The 15,672-nt window shown below is 41.4% G+C and overlaps 1 protein-coding gene across 3 annotated transcripts in view; it reads right to left on the bottom strand.

Annotated features, from left to right (window-relative positions):
• Positions 1 to 1,682: 1,682 nt before the first annotated feature.
• The window catches only part of sh3gl3a (SH3-domain GRB2-like 3a), a 43,941-nt gene continuing 29,951 nt past the window's right edge, over positions 1,683 to 15,672 (bottom strand). For 2 of the 3 annotated variants that reach the window (XM_027283095.1, XM_019259437.2), the window contains 10 exons: positions 14,220 to 14,288; positions 13,449 to 13,521; positions 13,195 to 13,338; positions 12,634 to 12,767; positions 11,523 to 11,681; positions 8,083 to 8,186; positions 7,849 to 7,973; positions 7,680 to 7,712; positions 6,678 to 6,743; positions 1,683 to 5,728 (listed from right to left, as the gene is read on the bottom strand). In XM_027283095.1, the coding sequence (XP_027138896.1) occupies positions 5,526 to 5,728; positions 6,678 to 6,743; positions 7,680 to 7,712; positions 7,849 to 7,973; positions 8,083 to 8,186; positions 11,523 to 11,681; positions 12,634 to 12,767; positions 13,195 to 13,338; positions 13,449 to 13,521; positions 14,220 to 14,234 (1,056 nt within the window). In that variant the 5' untranslated portion in view covers positions 14,235 to 14,288 and the 3' untranslated portion in view covers positions 1,683 to 5,525. The remainder of the gene's footprint in view (positions 5,729 to 6,677; positions 6,744 to 7,679; positions 7,713 to 7,848; positions 7,974 to 8,082; positions 8,187 to 11,522; positions 11,682 to 12,633; positions 12,768 to 13,194; positions 13,339 to 13,448; positions 13,522 to 14,219; positions 14,289 to 15,672) is intronic. The other variant, XM_019259438.2, reaches the window with a different exon arrangement.

Below are 15,672 nucleotides of genomic sequence, written 5' to 3'. Positions count from 1 at the left end.
TACATTTGCCTCAGAGGGCTTTACAATCTGTACAGGGAGTGACACCCTCTGTCCTTAGACCCTCGGTTCGAGTGAGGAAAAACTTGCCCACAAAAACCCTTTAACAGGGAAAAAATGTGGAAGAAACCTCAGGAAGAGCCACAGAGGAGGGATCCCTCTCCCAGGACGGACAGACGTGCAATGGATGTCACGTGTACAGGACAAATCAACACAAACATATTGTACAATGACTGATAAAATGACAATGAATTATAATGAATGATAAAAATGATTACAGTAATAGATATGGTAGTAATAATGACAGTAATAATATATGTAGTGGGCGTCATGCAGGATCACAGCAGCAGCCACGATCCACGAGAACCTGCTGGACGACAGAGACAGAAACTCCGGGGAAGTTTGGTTAGTAACATGCATTAATGAGACATGTCCACAGAGTGGCCCTACACTAAATCCCCCCTTCATAACTATCCAAATGTCACTCAAACTGTTAAAGTGTTTTGATGCTGTTAGATTGTATGTCATTATACAAGTTTCAAATATTTTGTCTACAACATTTATCTAAAAGGGTGTCACATACTGTATGCACTGTATGCGTACTGGTTAAGATGCATAAACTACACGTATATACAATTAAGCAAGCAGCATCTAAAATGACCACTCATTTCTAAAACCTTCAGGAAGGTGGGACTAGTTTGTGTTTTTTGTTTCATTTTGGAATATGGATGAACTTTCACCACAAACTAGCAGACTAGAATTCAGCCCAGTAAAATAATGTGTATCTACCACTCTGATTGGACTCATTCAACAAAGATCTATTCATTCTTTATGGCAGCTGTTGTGGGACAAAATCTTAACTAGATGGACTGACTTGAAAAAATCACACACTCTTGTCAATAAACTGGATTTGGATGCTGAGTCTTAAAGACATCAGATGTGTGATTTTATACATGCTATGTACGTTTTGGACTTTATAATGGAATAAATGTTTCTGTGGATGTGCTATATGTTCACAATGCACTGGTCAGTGGATGTCTGAACAGCTTCAGAGACTGGTCACTGATGATCACTTAATTACTTAATTAACTTAGAACAGTGTATACCTCACATACCTCAGCATGTTAGAGAAGTTCAGTGCTTTCTGCCTTTTGTTCTCCCCTAAACCAAGTAAGAGGACAGACTTCTCCTCATGTGCTTCCTTCCCTCACAGCTGTGGTATTTTTAGATATTTGAGGAGTTTCCAGAAGAATAAAGTGGTAACCATTCAACAAAAGTACAATTCTGTACAGCAGACTGTTTCTTACATCAGCACGAGTCACCAGAACCCCTTGAGAGGTCACAACTTCTATATTGGGAACCGCTAATTTAAGGTATGTTCTATGGCCAACAGTATGTGGTCATCCCATGTGTAGTAATACTACTGTTAAACACAACATTCTGAACTGAGGGGCATTAACATGCTCCAATCCTCTGACTTCAGTCTTTGCAACCAGAGGTTTGAACCCTCAGCATTACTGAGGTCGGCTGATAAGTTCACAACCAGTGTTTCAGATCATCTCAAAGCTTTTGGATTGAGTTTGTGCTGGAACATTGAACAATAACACACACATCATTTTTGCATTCATGTAGTGTAACTCACAGTTAAAGATGCGCACAAACAAAGCACACACGTGAATGGTGGCTCCATATTTGCTTGTCATTTATTTATGCAATATATTTATTCATATATTCATTTACAACATCTATAAAACACCTTTTGCATAAATTATGCTACTGAAAAAATAAAACACAGAACTGCGCAGCCAGTTTCCTCTGTCGAGAAGTTGGTTTTTAAAATGTGACACTGAGAAGAGACTTTTGTGGAGCGCAAAGGCAAACAGAGGTACAGTGTTGAGAGAGAGATCTTGTTTTAGTGTATCAAAGAGTCAGTCATTCATACGGCGGGGCTAATGGCAAAAACATAATCATTTAAAAGAGGTTCATCAGTCTTAAATATGTAAACAAACACTTTGGACATGGACACTTTGTATGGCTGCTTCCACTTGTTTCATGATAACTGCATCAGATGTTTTTCGGATCTTTTCTGAAGACTGACGGCACGAATAAACCTTCTCATGGACATTCCTGTTTTGCAGATAGCACCTGATGCTAACAGCTCCCCAGTATTCAAAATCTAAAATAACAATGTTTAAAAAAAACCTAAAATCATCATGCAACATCTCCAACATTTAAGCAATTACAAGCTAACAGTAATTATCCAATACACGTTCTTTATGTTCTCGCTGTTGTATATAAAGTAGAGTTGGTCCACGTCCGATAAAAGTGACATTATGTAGATTAAGAATGTCTGTCGAGTAGGAGTCAGGACAAACAGCCAAACTTTGTTTAGGTCTGGAGTTAATGTCATGTGACTCTCTGTGGAAAAAAGAAGGAAATGCTCACACGTGTGGCGGGAATGCTCATGAGAATATTGTGCTGAAAATTCTCAAACTAAATCAAATCATTTCAGTGAATAAATAAAGGCTAGTGATGGGCTGATGTCTCGTCACGTTTCCACATCCATCAGTCCAACATCAAAGTCACTTTATCTTCTTAACACAAACACTGTTTTCATTCACTAATTAGTCCAAATTAATGGATTTCTTTTAACCAAGTTACTATCAATGAAATGTAGAGGTCCAGTGTGTAAGATTTGAGAGTATTTCTTTGCAGAAATTAAATATAATATTCATTAGAGTCCGCCATGTTGAACTACCATGTTTGTACAGTAGCTCAGTGCAGACAAACTACAGCTGATCTAGATATGGCTTTTATTACCTGATATGGCTTTGGCAGCCAGAGTTTCTCCTACATGCTTGGAAGGAGAGGGTGAGACATGGGAGAGTATTCACGGGGTTGCAATCTGCGACTTTACTGCTGGGTGCCACTAAATCCTACACACTGGAACTTTAACACTTCCTGCAAATGTTTCAAAGTAAAAGCCCCTCGAGAAGAGCAGATATCTTTTCTGTGTTCACATTTCACTTGTTTCTTTAAATCATTTCTTTGTAATGATCCTACAGGCTGATGTTAACGTAGTTTAACTTTGTTCATGAGAAATGAAAGCAGAGAAACAGAGCAGCAGAGTGTTGAGTGTGACATGTTGCTGTTGCTGTGCAGGTGGAAAAGTAGACAATCCTGACAGGTCATCCAGACTACTGTTAAACAAAGAGCAAGCTGTGATTAGATTAGAAGACAGGAAGTCTTCTCACTCAAATCAAATCAAACAGGACAGTTAAAGTTAACGTTTCAAGTTAAGGTCTGGTTTTCTCTGAAGCTGAGATAAATAAATAATAATCTATTCGAGAATTTACGGTGCGCTCTCCCGTCCGGTGACGTTTAACTGAATACTCCACAGCTGTGAGGAGAGACAACTGCTGGTTATCAGGCTACCAACTCCCACTGTGATGGGACTTCATAAAGAACACGTCTGAAGCAGAGCCACATGGTGACTGCAGGCCTGGACTTATCCTACAGCCTATCACAAGCTAATAAATGAGTTTCACAAGGTAACGGGATCATCTACTACAGACTCTGGCTACATCTGATTAAGATGTGATACAAGCATTTTCCCAATCTACGCTGACATAATTAAGATGGTGGATTGGTTATAGTACAGGACGAAGACCATCTGTGATTATATAAATCTAAATATCTACCATTTTGACTTACATATCTGATACATGATTAGATGAGGTGAATTAAACAAAATGGAACAAAAAGGTGCACATCCATTAAAAGAAGTGGTAGGTAGTGTCTAAAGCTTCAGTGCAATACAGACGACATTTCAAAAAGCACTTTCAGTGTGACAATGTATTCATCCCTATGAGACAGAGCGCAGAGCAGAGTCCTTACATTAAGTCACAGGTCAGAGCATGTAAACAGAGAGAGGGACATTCAGAGAGACAGTTCACTTCAGTTCCTTGCAGTCCTAACGACGTGTTCTGGGAAACACTTAAGAGCACAGCAGGCAGACAGGCAGAGGCAGTGTGGGGAGGAGGAAGGACGCCAACACAAAGGTGCAGAGTTACAACACAAAACACACATCATGTACGGTCCGCCATGATCCCAGCGTGAATGTGAGGCTTTCAAACTCTGTGAGCTGGGTGTTCAAGAACAGTGGCTGGAAATGTTCACTAAATAAAAGCATGTATAAAATTTTAAAAAAGGAATGTTTGTGCTGAAAGGACGAGAGCCGCCGAGCTAAAGTCCACAGGGATCAGTGTTTGACTTCACATTTTAAAGGATAATTCTTTAAACTTGGGTGTTATTTTCATAATGTCGGTGATCATTTCTGTCAGTTATGATAACATTGTACTCACAAAAGTGATGCAGAAATCTGGGGATGTGGCAATATTACTGCAACACGAGCAGTCAGACGATCACAGGTTGTATCGAGGCGACAGTTGATCCAAATAAAATAAAAACTGTTTTTTGACTCTCTGAACTGAGCTGAGCTGACGTGCAGGTGACGCTGTGGGTTCATCGCTAAGAGCAACATTAGTTGTCTGTTGCTGGTATTTATAGCCATGACCGCCATGCTCCCAATATGAGCAATAACTTGATAAGTACACTGTGATAATTACTGACAGAAATGACGACCAAGACGAAGAAAACAAGAAGAAGAGCTGTAAAAATGATTCTTGAACTTTGGCAATACTTCACTTGAAGGCCTCAAACTGAACATAAGATTCTTTTTAAAATACAAAACATCAGTGGAGTGTAGGACAGCGGCGGCCATATTGAAATCTTCTTGGGCAGATGATAAAATGTGGAGGCTTTTTCAACATGCAATTAGTTAGTAAGTTAAAAGGGGTCACCGTAAATTTCAATTGTATTTCATTTAAGTCCAATCATCCCCGTTGTTTTTTCCTTTCATCCTCTGCATGACTACATTTGTGCTTTGCATTATGTTAGCGCCCTAACTAGCTCGTATGCAAGAGGTCGAATCACTCTGCGGGGATCTGTACATAAATACAAAGCATCTTTCATTTTTGGGCTAACTATATGCATCTTGAAATGTATATCATGTTCTTATTGTGACTGTAATGTAATTAAAAGCATACAGTGTGTTTGTAGTGACAAACAGTGCAGTCATTAATGTCCTCAGTTTGTGCTAATGGGGCAAAAACAATTCAAGAGGAATTTGGGTCAGACAGGCTGACGGGATGGATCACGGAGTTTGATGTTTTTAACTCAGTCTGACCAACCAGGAAGAGCGTCCCACTTAATGCTTTGGGTTTCAGTTGGTTTCAGTTTCATAAATATCAACGGAGAAAACAAACTAATCAGCGACTCTTAAGTTGGCTAAGGACAAAACTACTACCTCTCAGGCTCGCTTTGAAAAAAGACAGATATTTTTTCTCCAGCTTCGGGTCGAGCTGGTCCTGTAGTATTTTCAGTCCTGAGTCGAGCTGAGGACGGAGAGAGTGTGAGTGTGTGACGAGGCAGGAGGGAGCCCACAGAGAGACTTGAGGTGCCGGTCTTCACTGAGGCAGGGGGACGATGACCTCCACGTAGTTGATGGGGAAGAAGCCGGACTCGCCGTTGATCATACCCTCGTACCAGTTCTCGTCTATCTGGTTGGTGAGGATGATGATGTCGCCCTCCTTGAAGCCCAGCTCGCCCTCGTTCTCCGGCTCAAAGTCGTAAAGTGAGCGACAGCACGGCTGGTCCAACACCTCTGACTCTGCGCCAAAGGAAGAGATGATTACATGATACACAGAAATGATGAGAAATATTGTATGTTACTGAAGTCTATATAAAGTAACCCTGTGACTAATTATTTCATGTTCAAGTCATTTCTTCAATGAATCGTTGTAGTGATAAAATGTCGAGCATGACGTCTGCTGATGAACACTGAGATGTTTGAAAGACTACAAAAAGCTAAAGGGAACTTGAGTGGATGGAGTCTGTCATTACTAATACTGAGCAATCTCCAATGACAACTAACTCAATCTACCAATGAAGACCTTGAGATGTAATTAAAAGTTCTGGAAAATCATAGTGTCAATTTAAAGTTCTGTACACTCATTGTAAACTGCTGCTGACAGTCCAAACATTGAGTTTGATCAATCAGGATTGTTGTGGAGAAATTGCTGAAGTCAAAGGTCAATGGTTAGGTCAGGAGGGAAGAAAGTGTTCAGGAGCCTCTGATGTCTTATGTTGTAATATTTATTGACGCTTGATCAAGGAGAATTAAGAGTCTGAGCCTGAGTCAGTCTCACATTCTGCCCAACTCATCCTGGTGGATAGACTTTAAACCCCAGGATAACACCACAAATACTATACGGCCAGAATTAGTCAAAGAGAATGTTTTTATTCATGCATAATCTAGTCTGGAGACACAGATGTCTGTTTACGCAGATTGGAACGTCAAAGGCAAGCTATCTAATATGTCAAAGAAGGCAGCAATAGTTCTCTTCCACTCTGACCACCACAGTGTTGAGATAGACTGGCACCTACTGTTCTCAACCAAAGCCAAACAACTAATACTGCTGAGGACCTCAAGGCCCACACCCTGTGTAACCTAAGGATAGAAAATTCCATAACAAGGATCAAATCATCATCAGATCTGTTGGATTAATCTTTTCAGAGTCCGTACACCAACTTGAATGCAGGGTCAGGGTGTTACTCACGGTCAATATTGCCATTGGTCGTTGGGCTCTCAGGCCATGACAGTGGAACAGAGGTTATATGATCGGCTGGATGAGATGAGAAGACAAATGGAGATGGTATTGAGCACAAGACAACACAAAACAATGCACACACTCACACACACATACACCATACTGCAAGTAAGTATGCTGTATCTGACTTCAACCAGCAGAAGGTGGTGAAGTTCAGTTTTTCAGTTTTGCAAACTGAAAAGTATCAAATCCATGTAACTGATTACGAGATATAACATTTCTCAGCTCAGCTCAGTGAAGATCAGATGGCATCAGAACCTCTGCACAGAGTACAGATATAATGGCAAGCCATTTGTTCCATGCTGCTATAGGCCTAGACTGCCAGGGCACTTCCCATGATGCACTTCTCTTCTTAGCTCAAGACTGTATTAAATGTTCATGATGAAATAATTTATAATAATTAAATCAGATATGGAAATAAAATTTTCTGAATTAAAGAACTTGAAACTTTGAGTTCATTTCTATGTAAAGAAATGTAGTGATGTAGCAGTACTACATGTGTACAGTACTACTTACTTATACTTCAATGAATACAGTGAACAGTGGTGTTTCTGAGGAGAAGTGCTCTGTAGTTTTTCACTTTTGGTAATAATGAGCTGCGATGTGATCTAAACTGATCTACTGTCAGCTCTGAGCTCAGTCTGACATCACATTAGCTCACAATACAGCTCCACGCTGTCACGTTCAACTCTGAGCTTCAACTATTCATGTGATGTGATTAAAGGTGTAATGAGAGTGTACAGAGCCGTGTGTTGATGTTGAATCATGTCTGGAGATTTGAGCGACAATGAAATATTATACTGACATATTCTGAAACTGTCCATGCTAATCTGCATTTGGTGATTGAGGAGAATACAGTGAGTGAGGCTGATGTTATGCAGATACATCGGATCATCAGTGCTGCACATATCAGGTAACATTAACCTCAACACTGTATACTGGAATACCTACTTTTCCCATTGACTGTGTGGTTGATCTGAATATCTGGAAAGGATAACAGAAAAAAAAGTATATAGTAGAGCTCAAAGCAAACAACGAAGATAGGGCTGGCAGAAAACCAGAGAACAGAAAGTAAAAACACAGACAGAGTAAAGACAGGCGCTGTGTGTGGCAGCTGTACCTGTGGATTTGATAGAGGAGCTGTAGGACAGGCCGTTGTGCTGACTGTTGTCCAGAGTGTCGATGCTGCTCTGAATGGACTTTGATTTGAACTCTCTCTTGGGCCGACTGCTGGCTGCAGATATCCTGAGACAAAAAAGGTTAGATCACAATGTCACAGTGTGAGTGAACGGCAGAACCAGAATGAGACCACACACACACACACACACACACACATGGTGTGAGGGTTTCTTACGTGTTCTGCAGCTTCACACTGAGCTCCTCCAGGATTTCACATGATTGCCGGTGGTACTCGACAGCCGCCTCGATCAGTGCCGACAGCTGGCTCACCTGCTCCACCTGTTGACCACCACGCCAATGTGCACACACAAAAACACAGACACCCACACACACACACACACAATGATGTGACTTTGTACTGAACATCATAAAATCATGTCTAAGCCTGTCTCATCACTCACACGTGTACTTCCCCTGATGCATTTGTCTTTTACCAATCATTTGTAAAATTGTCAATCTGAGGCTGAACGCTAAAATCAGCACAGGGGCCACACACTTGATGACTCAAAGAATAAATGTAGATAATTTCTGATAGATAACTGGGTTCAGCTGCACGATGTCATCCAGTCACACATCTGCATGTATCGTGCACTACAGTGTTTCACAGTGTGTGATCTTACTGTGTGTGCTCTTACAGACAGACTGTGTAAAAACCATGACTCGTCTTGATGCATTCACTCTGGCTTCATGTTTAGCAGGCAGAGCTCGTTGTGGTTGTATTTGTTGTGAACCAAAATTAATTTAACCAGTGAGATTGCTGGAAAGATGTAGTAAAGCACCAGTTGAGTTGCCATGGTTACAGAGGACTGCAGGACTGTGTTAATAACTTTATATGTCACTGTGGTGGCATCTATGCATGCATGATTCTATGCAGTGGTCTGCTGGGGAGGGGGAAGCACAGAGAAACAGGAAAAGACTCAACAAACTGGACAAGAGGACCAGTTCTGTCCTGGACTGTCCTCTAGACTCCACAGAAGAAGTGAGGGAGAGGAGAGGAACAACTCCTCTCACCACCTGCATGAGACTGTGGAGGCCTTAAGCAGCTCCGTCAGCAACAGACTGCTACTCCCACCATGTAAGAAGGAGATCTACCACAGGTCCTTCATTCAGACAGCTGTCACACTCTTTAACAGCAGCACGACTTCTTATCTACCTTGTGTATACAAGCTGCTGTGACAAGTGAATTTCTATCCTGGTGTTGGATCATTAAAGTCTGCCATCATTTGAACACATATCAGCTGCTTTCTGTGGCTGTGGTTTAAAGGTACAATATGTAAGATATTCACAGTGTTAAATCATAAAATTAATGTGCAATATCATCAGTTCTTAAGGAAACATGCTAAGGTTAAATACTTGCTTGTTGACAAAAACCCGACAGCCAAAATGTTCTTAATTTGAAATTTACTGCCTGGCCCGTCTCTTTGTTTATGTTTTGGCCTTTGTTATTCAGATCAATTAGTTCCATATTCAATATTGCTAGGTATGAAACAACTTTATGACAAACACAGCGCACTACAACGATGGAAACGAGTGAGCAGCAGTTTGACAGAGATGGAGTTTGAGTGGTGTGGAGTGGACGGGGGTTTGGGGGTGCAGTGGTTTGTGGAAGGTGCTGACGGTGTGTTTAGTTCAGCTGCCCCACACAGCGGCAGCGGTTGAGAGATTAATTAAGAAAACCTAAAACCAAATTAATGCAGAAATCATGTGATGGAAATGCTACTGCCAGCGAGTCTAATACAACACTGACGACTGTTTTATACAATAAAAACAAATGCCCATAACAGCAGCAGCTGCCGGTGTCGGAGGCCTGAAAATAATACTTAGTGACTTAGTGCACAGTAACCTGATTTTACATTGTGTACTAACATCATCATGTTAGGGATTCTCATCATTTTCATGTGTGTTATCTAATGTCAGTGCATGTAATGCATTTGTTACTTCAAGGCTGGACTATTGTGACTCTTTGTTATCAGGACTTTGCAGTTAATTCAGAATGCTGCTGCACGTGTTCTGACAGGAACCAAGATCAGAGATCACATCTCTCCCATTTTGGCTTCCTTGCATTGGCTACCTATTAAATCTAGAATAGAATTTAAAATTCTTCTCCTTACTTACAAAGCTCTTCATGGTCAGGCACCATCATATCTAAAAGTACCTTAGTACCTTACTACCCCTCTAGAACACTGCGCTCTCAGGACACTGGGTTCCTTGTGGTTCCTATAGTTTCCAAAAGTAGATTGGGAGCCAGAGCTTTCAGCTATCAGGCTCCTCTTCTGTGGAACAAACTACCTTTCTGGGTTCAGGAGGAAGACACGGTCAACAGTTTTAAGAGTAGACTTAAGACTTTCCTTTTTGGTAAAGCCTATAGTTAGGGCTGGCTCAGGTCATCCCTTAGTTATGCTGCCATAGTAATAGACTGCCGGGAGACTTCATCTCTCTCTCTATTACTACTGTCATTATTGCTACCATATCTCCATTACAGTTTATAGTTAGTTAATGATTTGCTGCTGCTGTGCATCAGTGTCTCTCTATCTCTATCACAGGTTCCACTGCTACTGTAATCATTTTATCATTCATTGTAATTCATTGTCATTTTATCATTCATTGTAATTCATTGTCATTTTATCAGTCATTGTAATTGTACAATATGTTTGTGTTGATTTGTCCTGTACACGTGACATCCATTGCACATCTGTCCGTCCTGGGAGAGGGATCCCTCCTCTGTGGCTCTTCCTGAGGTTTCTTCCACCTTTTTTCCCTGTTAAAGGTTTTTTGTGGGCAAGTTTTTCCTCACTCGAACCGAGGGTCTAAGGACAGAGGGTGTCACTCCCTGTACAGATTGTAAAGCCCTCTGAGGAAAATGTACTTTGTGACTTTGGGCTATACAAATAAGATTTGATTTGATTTGATTTGATTTGATTAGACTGCTCTCGTTTCCTGAGCGGAATCCAGAGGAAAATACACTGGCAACGTGACACGGGACATCTCTTATATGCAACAGCAGCTTGTCACTATGACAGGGAATATACTGTATATAGTCAGATCTGAGTTTACGTGTGTCGGTAACGGCACACATGGACGAGAGACACCTACCTGGGTGTGACCACCTGCCGGGTGCGCCATGCAGCCTCAGACACTGACAACTGCTTCAGACACCGGCAGCTGCCTCAGCAGGTCAGTGTTGAAGTGCCACTACTAGCTGCCGCTGCCATGAATTGAGCCAGCCCTTTCTCTGTATTTATGTGCTGGACGTAACCACTATGAAACAATCTCCCTCACTCTGATTTACCGTGTATGTATCTCGAGCAGTGCTCTCGCTCTCTCATTACAAACCAAACAAAACTTCTTTGTGTCACTATTTTACAACGTAAATTTCAGTCAGATAGATTTAGAAGCTGATTGATGAAATAAACAAAGTCAGAACACAAGTGAAGGTTCAGCGGAGTCAACCTGGCACCCTGCGTAAGTGTCATTAGGGGAAGGGAGGCAACTGGCTCCACTGTTTGGAATTCGAGCTTGGAATTCAATCTTACATATTGTACCTTTAAATGTGTGGAATATATATTCTGATCTCTGTCACGTGAATTCACATGTTGTAGTTCTCTCCTGTCTTACATCATTCTCCAGGAAGTTGAACATGCTTCTCTCAGCGAGGTCCTTGCTCTCCTCAAACTTCTCCACAGCCTGCCGAATCTCCTCGTCTGGAATCTTCCCCTGACGCTTCTTCTTATAGTCGAAGTCCAACCGGCGGCCCTCCAGTTTCTTCAGGTGGTGCTGCAAACAGAAACAGGAACAGGTCAATAAAATGACAGAACATATGCAATAATAGCACAACATTAAAATATTCTGAAACACGGGGCGGTCGTTAGCCACTACGGGTTAAGTGGCCGCTCCGTGTGTAAGAGGCCTCAGTCCTCGCTGCAGCTGGCCCCGGTTCGAATCCCGCATCGGACAGCCATTTACTGCGTGTCACGCCCCCTTTCTCTGCTTCCTGTCTATCTTCAGCTGTACTATCAATAAAGGCATAAAAGGCCAATATATTCTGAAACATTATTTGTTCATTCTTTGACACATGTATGTGACCTCTGAGCATTCAATGCATTCTCATCACACAAGATCCAAACTCACATTATTGGTGTTGGAGCAGAGGTATTCCATTCTGAACTGAACTTTGACTGAAGTTTGAACTGAAGTGTTCATTCATGAGGCACAGAGAGTGTTGTCCGCTTGGTTCAGTTAGTTTGGATTGCAGAGAGAGCGGTCAATCAAACTCTAGTGCAGGCTAACATTTAGACTAAGACTATATTTGGAGTGGTCTTGGTCCAGTTGTGGTTTGTTTTTAGTGTGAAGGTAAAGCTGATCTGTAGACAGGATCAGTGTTAGCAGCATGCAGGGCAACTGTAGCTCAGGTGTCCCTGATTTTATTCCCAGTAAGTGTTCTTGGTTAAGATACTGAAACCTGTTTGTGTGTGTTTTTGTGTGTGTGTGTGTGTGTGTGTGTGTGTGTGAGAGCTGGATAGGAAGCGCCTGATTCGCAGTGAACACCATCTTCCATCAGTGTGTGAATGAGAAGTGCTTTAAGTGGTCTGTAGACCAGGAAGTGTCATGCTGACCTACAGCAGACTGGTTATGATAATAATAATATTAATACACTAATAAGAATAATAAGAATAATAATAATAATAATAGTTAGTATAGTTACAGGTACAGGCGGCTGTTAATGTACCGTGATCTCCTTGAGGTCCTTGTCCTGTAGATTCTGCAGGGGGTCAATAAAGTTTTGTTTGACATTTATGTCCAGGGAGTCCTTCACGTCTGCCATTTGCCTCATGGCCTCACCCATATCCACCAGAGCGCAGCCTACAGGGCACAGAGAGAAACACACTGTGTTAGTGAACCTGTGGTCTTTTCAGCAGGGCACAGGAACATTACATTTGAACACATCACAGGTTCACAGGCGTGCTGTCAGTCTGTGACAGTGTTCTTCTTAAATACTGTGTTTTGAAATCTGACAAATGAGAGATTCTGAGTCTAAAGAGAAATGGAATTTTCATACACACTGACATCACAAACATGAAATGTCAGAACGTTCTTCATTTGCGCTGTAGGCAAACAGCAGGAGTTTAATATATGCTAACATGATGTATTAATGCTAACATTACTTGTGTGAGGGGGGGCTTCTGTGCTTTTAACCATACTGTAGTATTTGTGGGTCCCCACCACCTGCTGCATCTTTGTCTGTAAACTGGAAGAACCTCACTATTCTGTTGAATATTAGAATTGGTACCAAAGACAGAGTCCTCTCCCAGCTCGTGGCCGTAGCGCAGCATGCAGTCTCCCAGCAGGCCTTCAGTCTGAGGGTAACCTGTGGTCTTCACCTGGCCTCGGATCTTAGACACCGTGTTCAGCATGTTCAGTTTGGCTCGAGAGGCTACAGAGGAAAGAATGAATGAAGCATGTGATGGAGTCAATCTGCAGGGTAGAACAGCAGATTCTTCAGCAAAGTCACAGATATTCCACCTTTTCTATTTTTTTTTTTACCTGGGTTAGGCTGGAGGTATTCTGTCGTTTTGGACAAGAGGTCAAACACCGACTTGTTGGTCACCTCAATTTTCTGATGAAGGACAAGACAAGAGCAATTCAAATAAGAAGAGATGTTAGGTTAGTCGACAATTTGAACGCACAATTCTTGATGCATCTCGATGAAAAAAGTGCCCAACTGAGGATGCAATATTTGAGGTAAAAACATGGCGTCTTGTTCAGTTTGTGCTTCTTAGTAAGTTCATAAAATGTGCCCATAGATCTGCTTTCAAAATAATGAGTGTGTTTTAATAACTCTGCCTCCCTCTAATCAAACCTGCGCTCACTGATGGAATCTAGAAACTGAAGAATAAACTATTATTTGTCAAGATATAGATCTACTCCCCCTAAAACCACAAACTTTCATTTTTTCATTTCTATATTTGTACAGGTCAACCAAAACAGAAACAACATGTCAGTCATCTTTAGAGCTGTTGGTAGGAGGTATTTATTTTTCACTGGCTAGCAGTTCTGACATCACCAGTTCAGAACGGACAGTCAGCTTTTGGGGAGGCTGTGTTTCCTGCAGCCTGTCAAGTCTGTGAATTTACCTGTTGGACTTTCAGGGCCGTCATCATCATCATATTTACACACAGCATTTGACACACAGACATGAGACTGATATTGACAAGTGTTAAATCTGCTCAAGATGAGATCACTTCCTGCCTGTCCAGTATGAAATCAAGCCCAGCACCACTAAGTGTATGAGAGCATGTTTACTGCTGAACTCACCCTCTCCATCTCCATGAAGTCTTCATCCAGCTTCGTCCCCTCCACCCCGCTGATCTTTTCACTGAGGAGCTGCACAGAGAAGACAATGTATGGGATTAGGACACTGACATAAATTGCAAATCAGACATCCGCGCGCGCATATTGTTTTTTCTAGCGCTTTCAAAGAACTCGCAAGCTGTTCTGTATGGTGCATCTCTGCACCCTGGAGCGACATTGTAGCCTGCGAGGACAAAAACACACCTGAGTGTGCGCTGAGTCCACTCGCAAAACTTTGCCCTGCTCATACGAGTGGGTTTGTTTAGTGGGCGGTTTTTGTCAGTAAGGGCATGCCAATTATCATTGTATCCCCCGAGAGGTGCATACCGCCACCTGTTGTACGACAGTATGTATCATCATTTTACATTATTTCTTATACTCTGCCTACAGTCTTGTGTCTCTAAAAAAAAAAAAGAGTTTCCCTGGCCATCACTGCTTCAACTCGTCTTTTGTTCTGTAGACCTGTAGTAATCACTGCCCTTCTTTCTGTATTTCCTGCATGAACTCTATGTTTTTCCCCAACTGGCGAAACTTGAAATAGTAAACAACAGCTCAGTGCCTGGTCCTGTTTTAATGCATTAAGTAATAGTTCATTTGCCGTCACTTCTTTCACCCTCTTTAATGCTAAGAGTATTGAAATTTGGTCAGCAGCATACACACTCAAATAATTACTGATCCCAGTCTGGTGACTGGGAATCTGATGTCCCCTCTTCAGTTCAAATGGCCAATCATAAAAGACATGATGTAATAGAAAGTAAGACTTACATTAGTCATTCATAAGAATAACAAGATGTGTGCACCATTTAGCAGAGATTACTGAATGAGTGCATTTTGCATTTTTACAAGGAATCTGAACATTAACCAGGCTTTTATATGACTCACACCCGACAAAAATATCATACAGTTAGAATGCTGAAAAAAGATGAAGCCTATGCTTGTTGAAATAATATTTCTGTCAACATGTCAATGTATTCAACACTTTTTCTAAATTAAACACTATAAATACAGGATCCATGTTACAAAAACATCAGTTAATGTAAGCAATAGCTTATATTTTTCCTGCATGAATGCTCAAGCATGTATTGAAGGTTTTTTATAATTTAATTATAACATCACGTTTATAATTTTCAGGACAAAGAATTACATGTAGAATATGAACAAAACTGTTTAACCAACAGGATCCAAGTTACAAAAAATGATCCGCGTTTTATCAGATTAATGTCAACGATGGAGGAAGGAGGCACGCTCAAGCGTGTTTTTCTCCTCGCAGGCTACAATGTTGCTCCAGGGAGCAGAGATGCAGCATACAAAATAGCTCGCCAGTGCTTTGAAAGCGCTCGAAAAAACAATATGCGTATGGGCAGGTTTTATTAGGCGCGCGTGATTTATGTCAGTGTCATAATCCCATAATAATGGA

This window comes from Larimichthys crocea, chromosome X (assembly GCF_000972845.2).
Source record: "Larimichthys crocea isolate SSNF chromosome X, L_crocea_2.0, whole genome shotgun sequence".
Lineage (NCBI taxonomy): Eukaryota > Metazoa > Chordata > Actinopteri > Sciaenidae > Larimichthys > Larimichthys crocea.
Note: the sequence above shows the minus strand (reverse complement) of the source record. Positions and strands in the feature narration are given on the sequence as shown.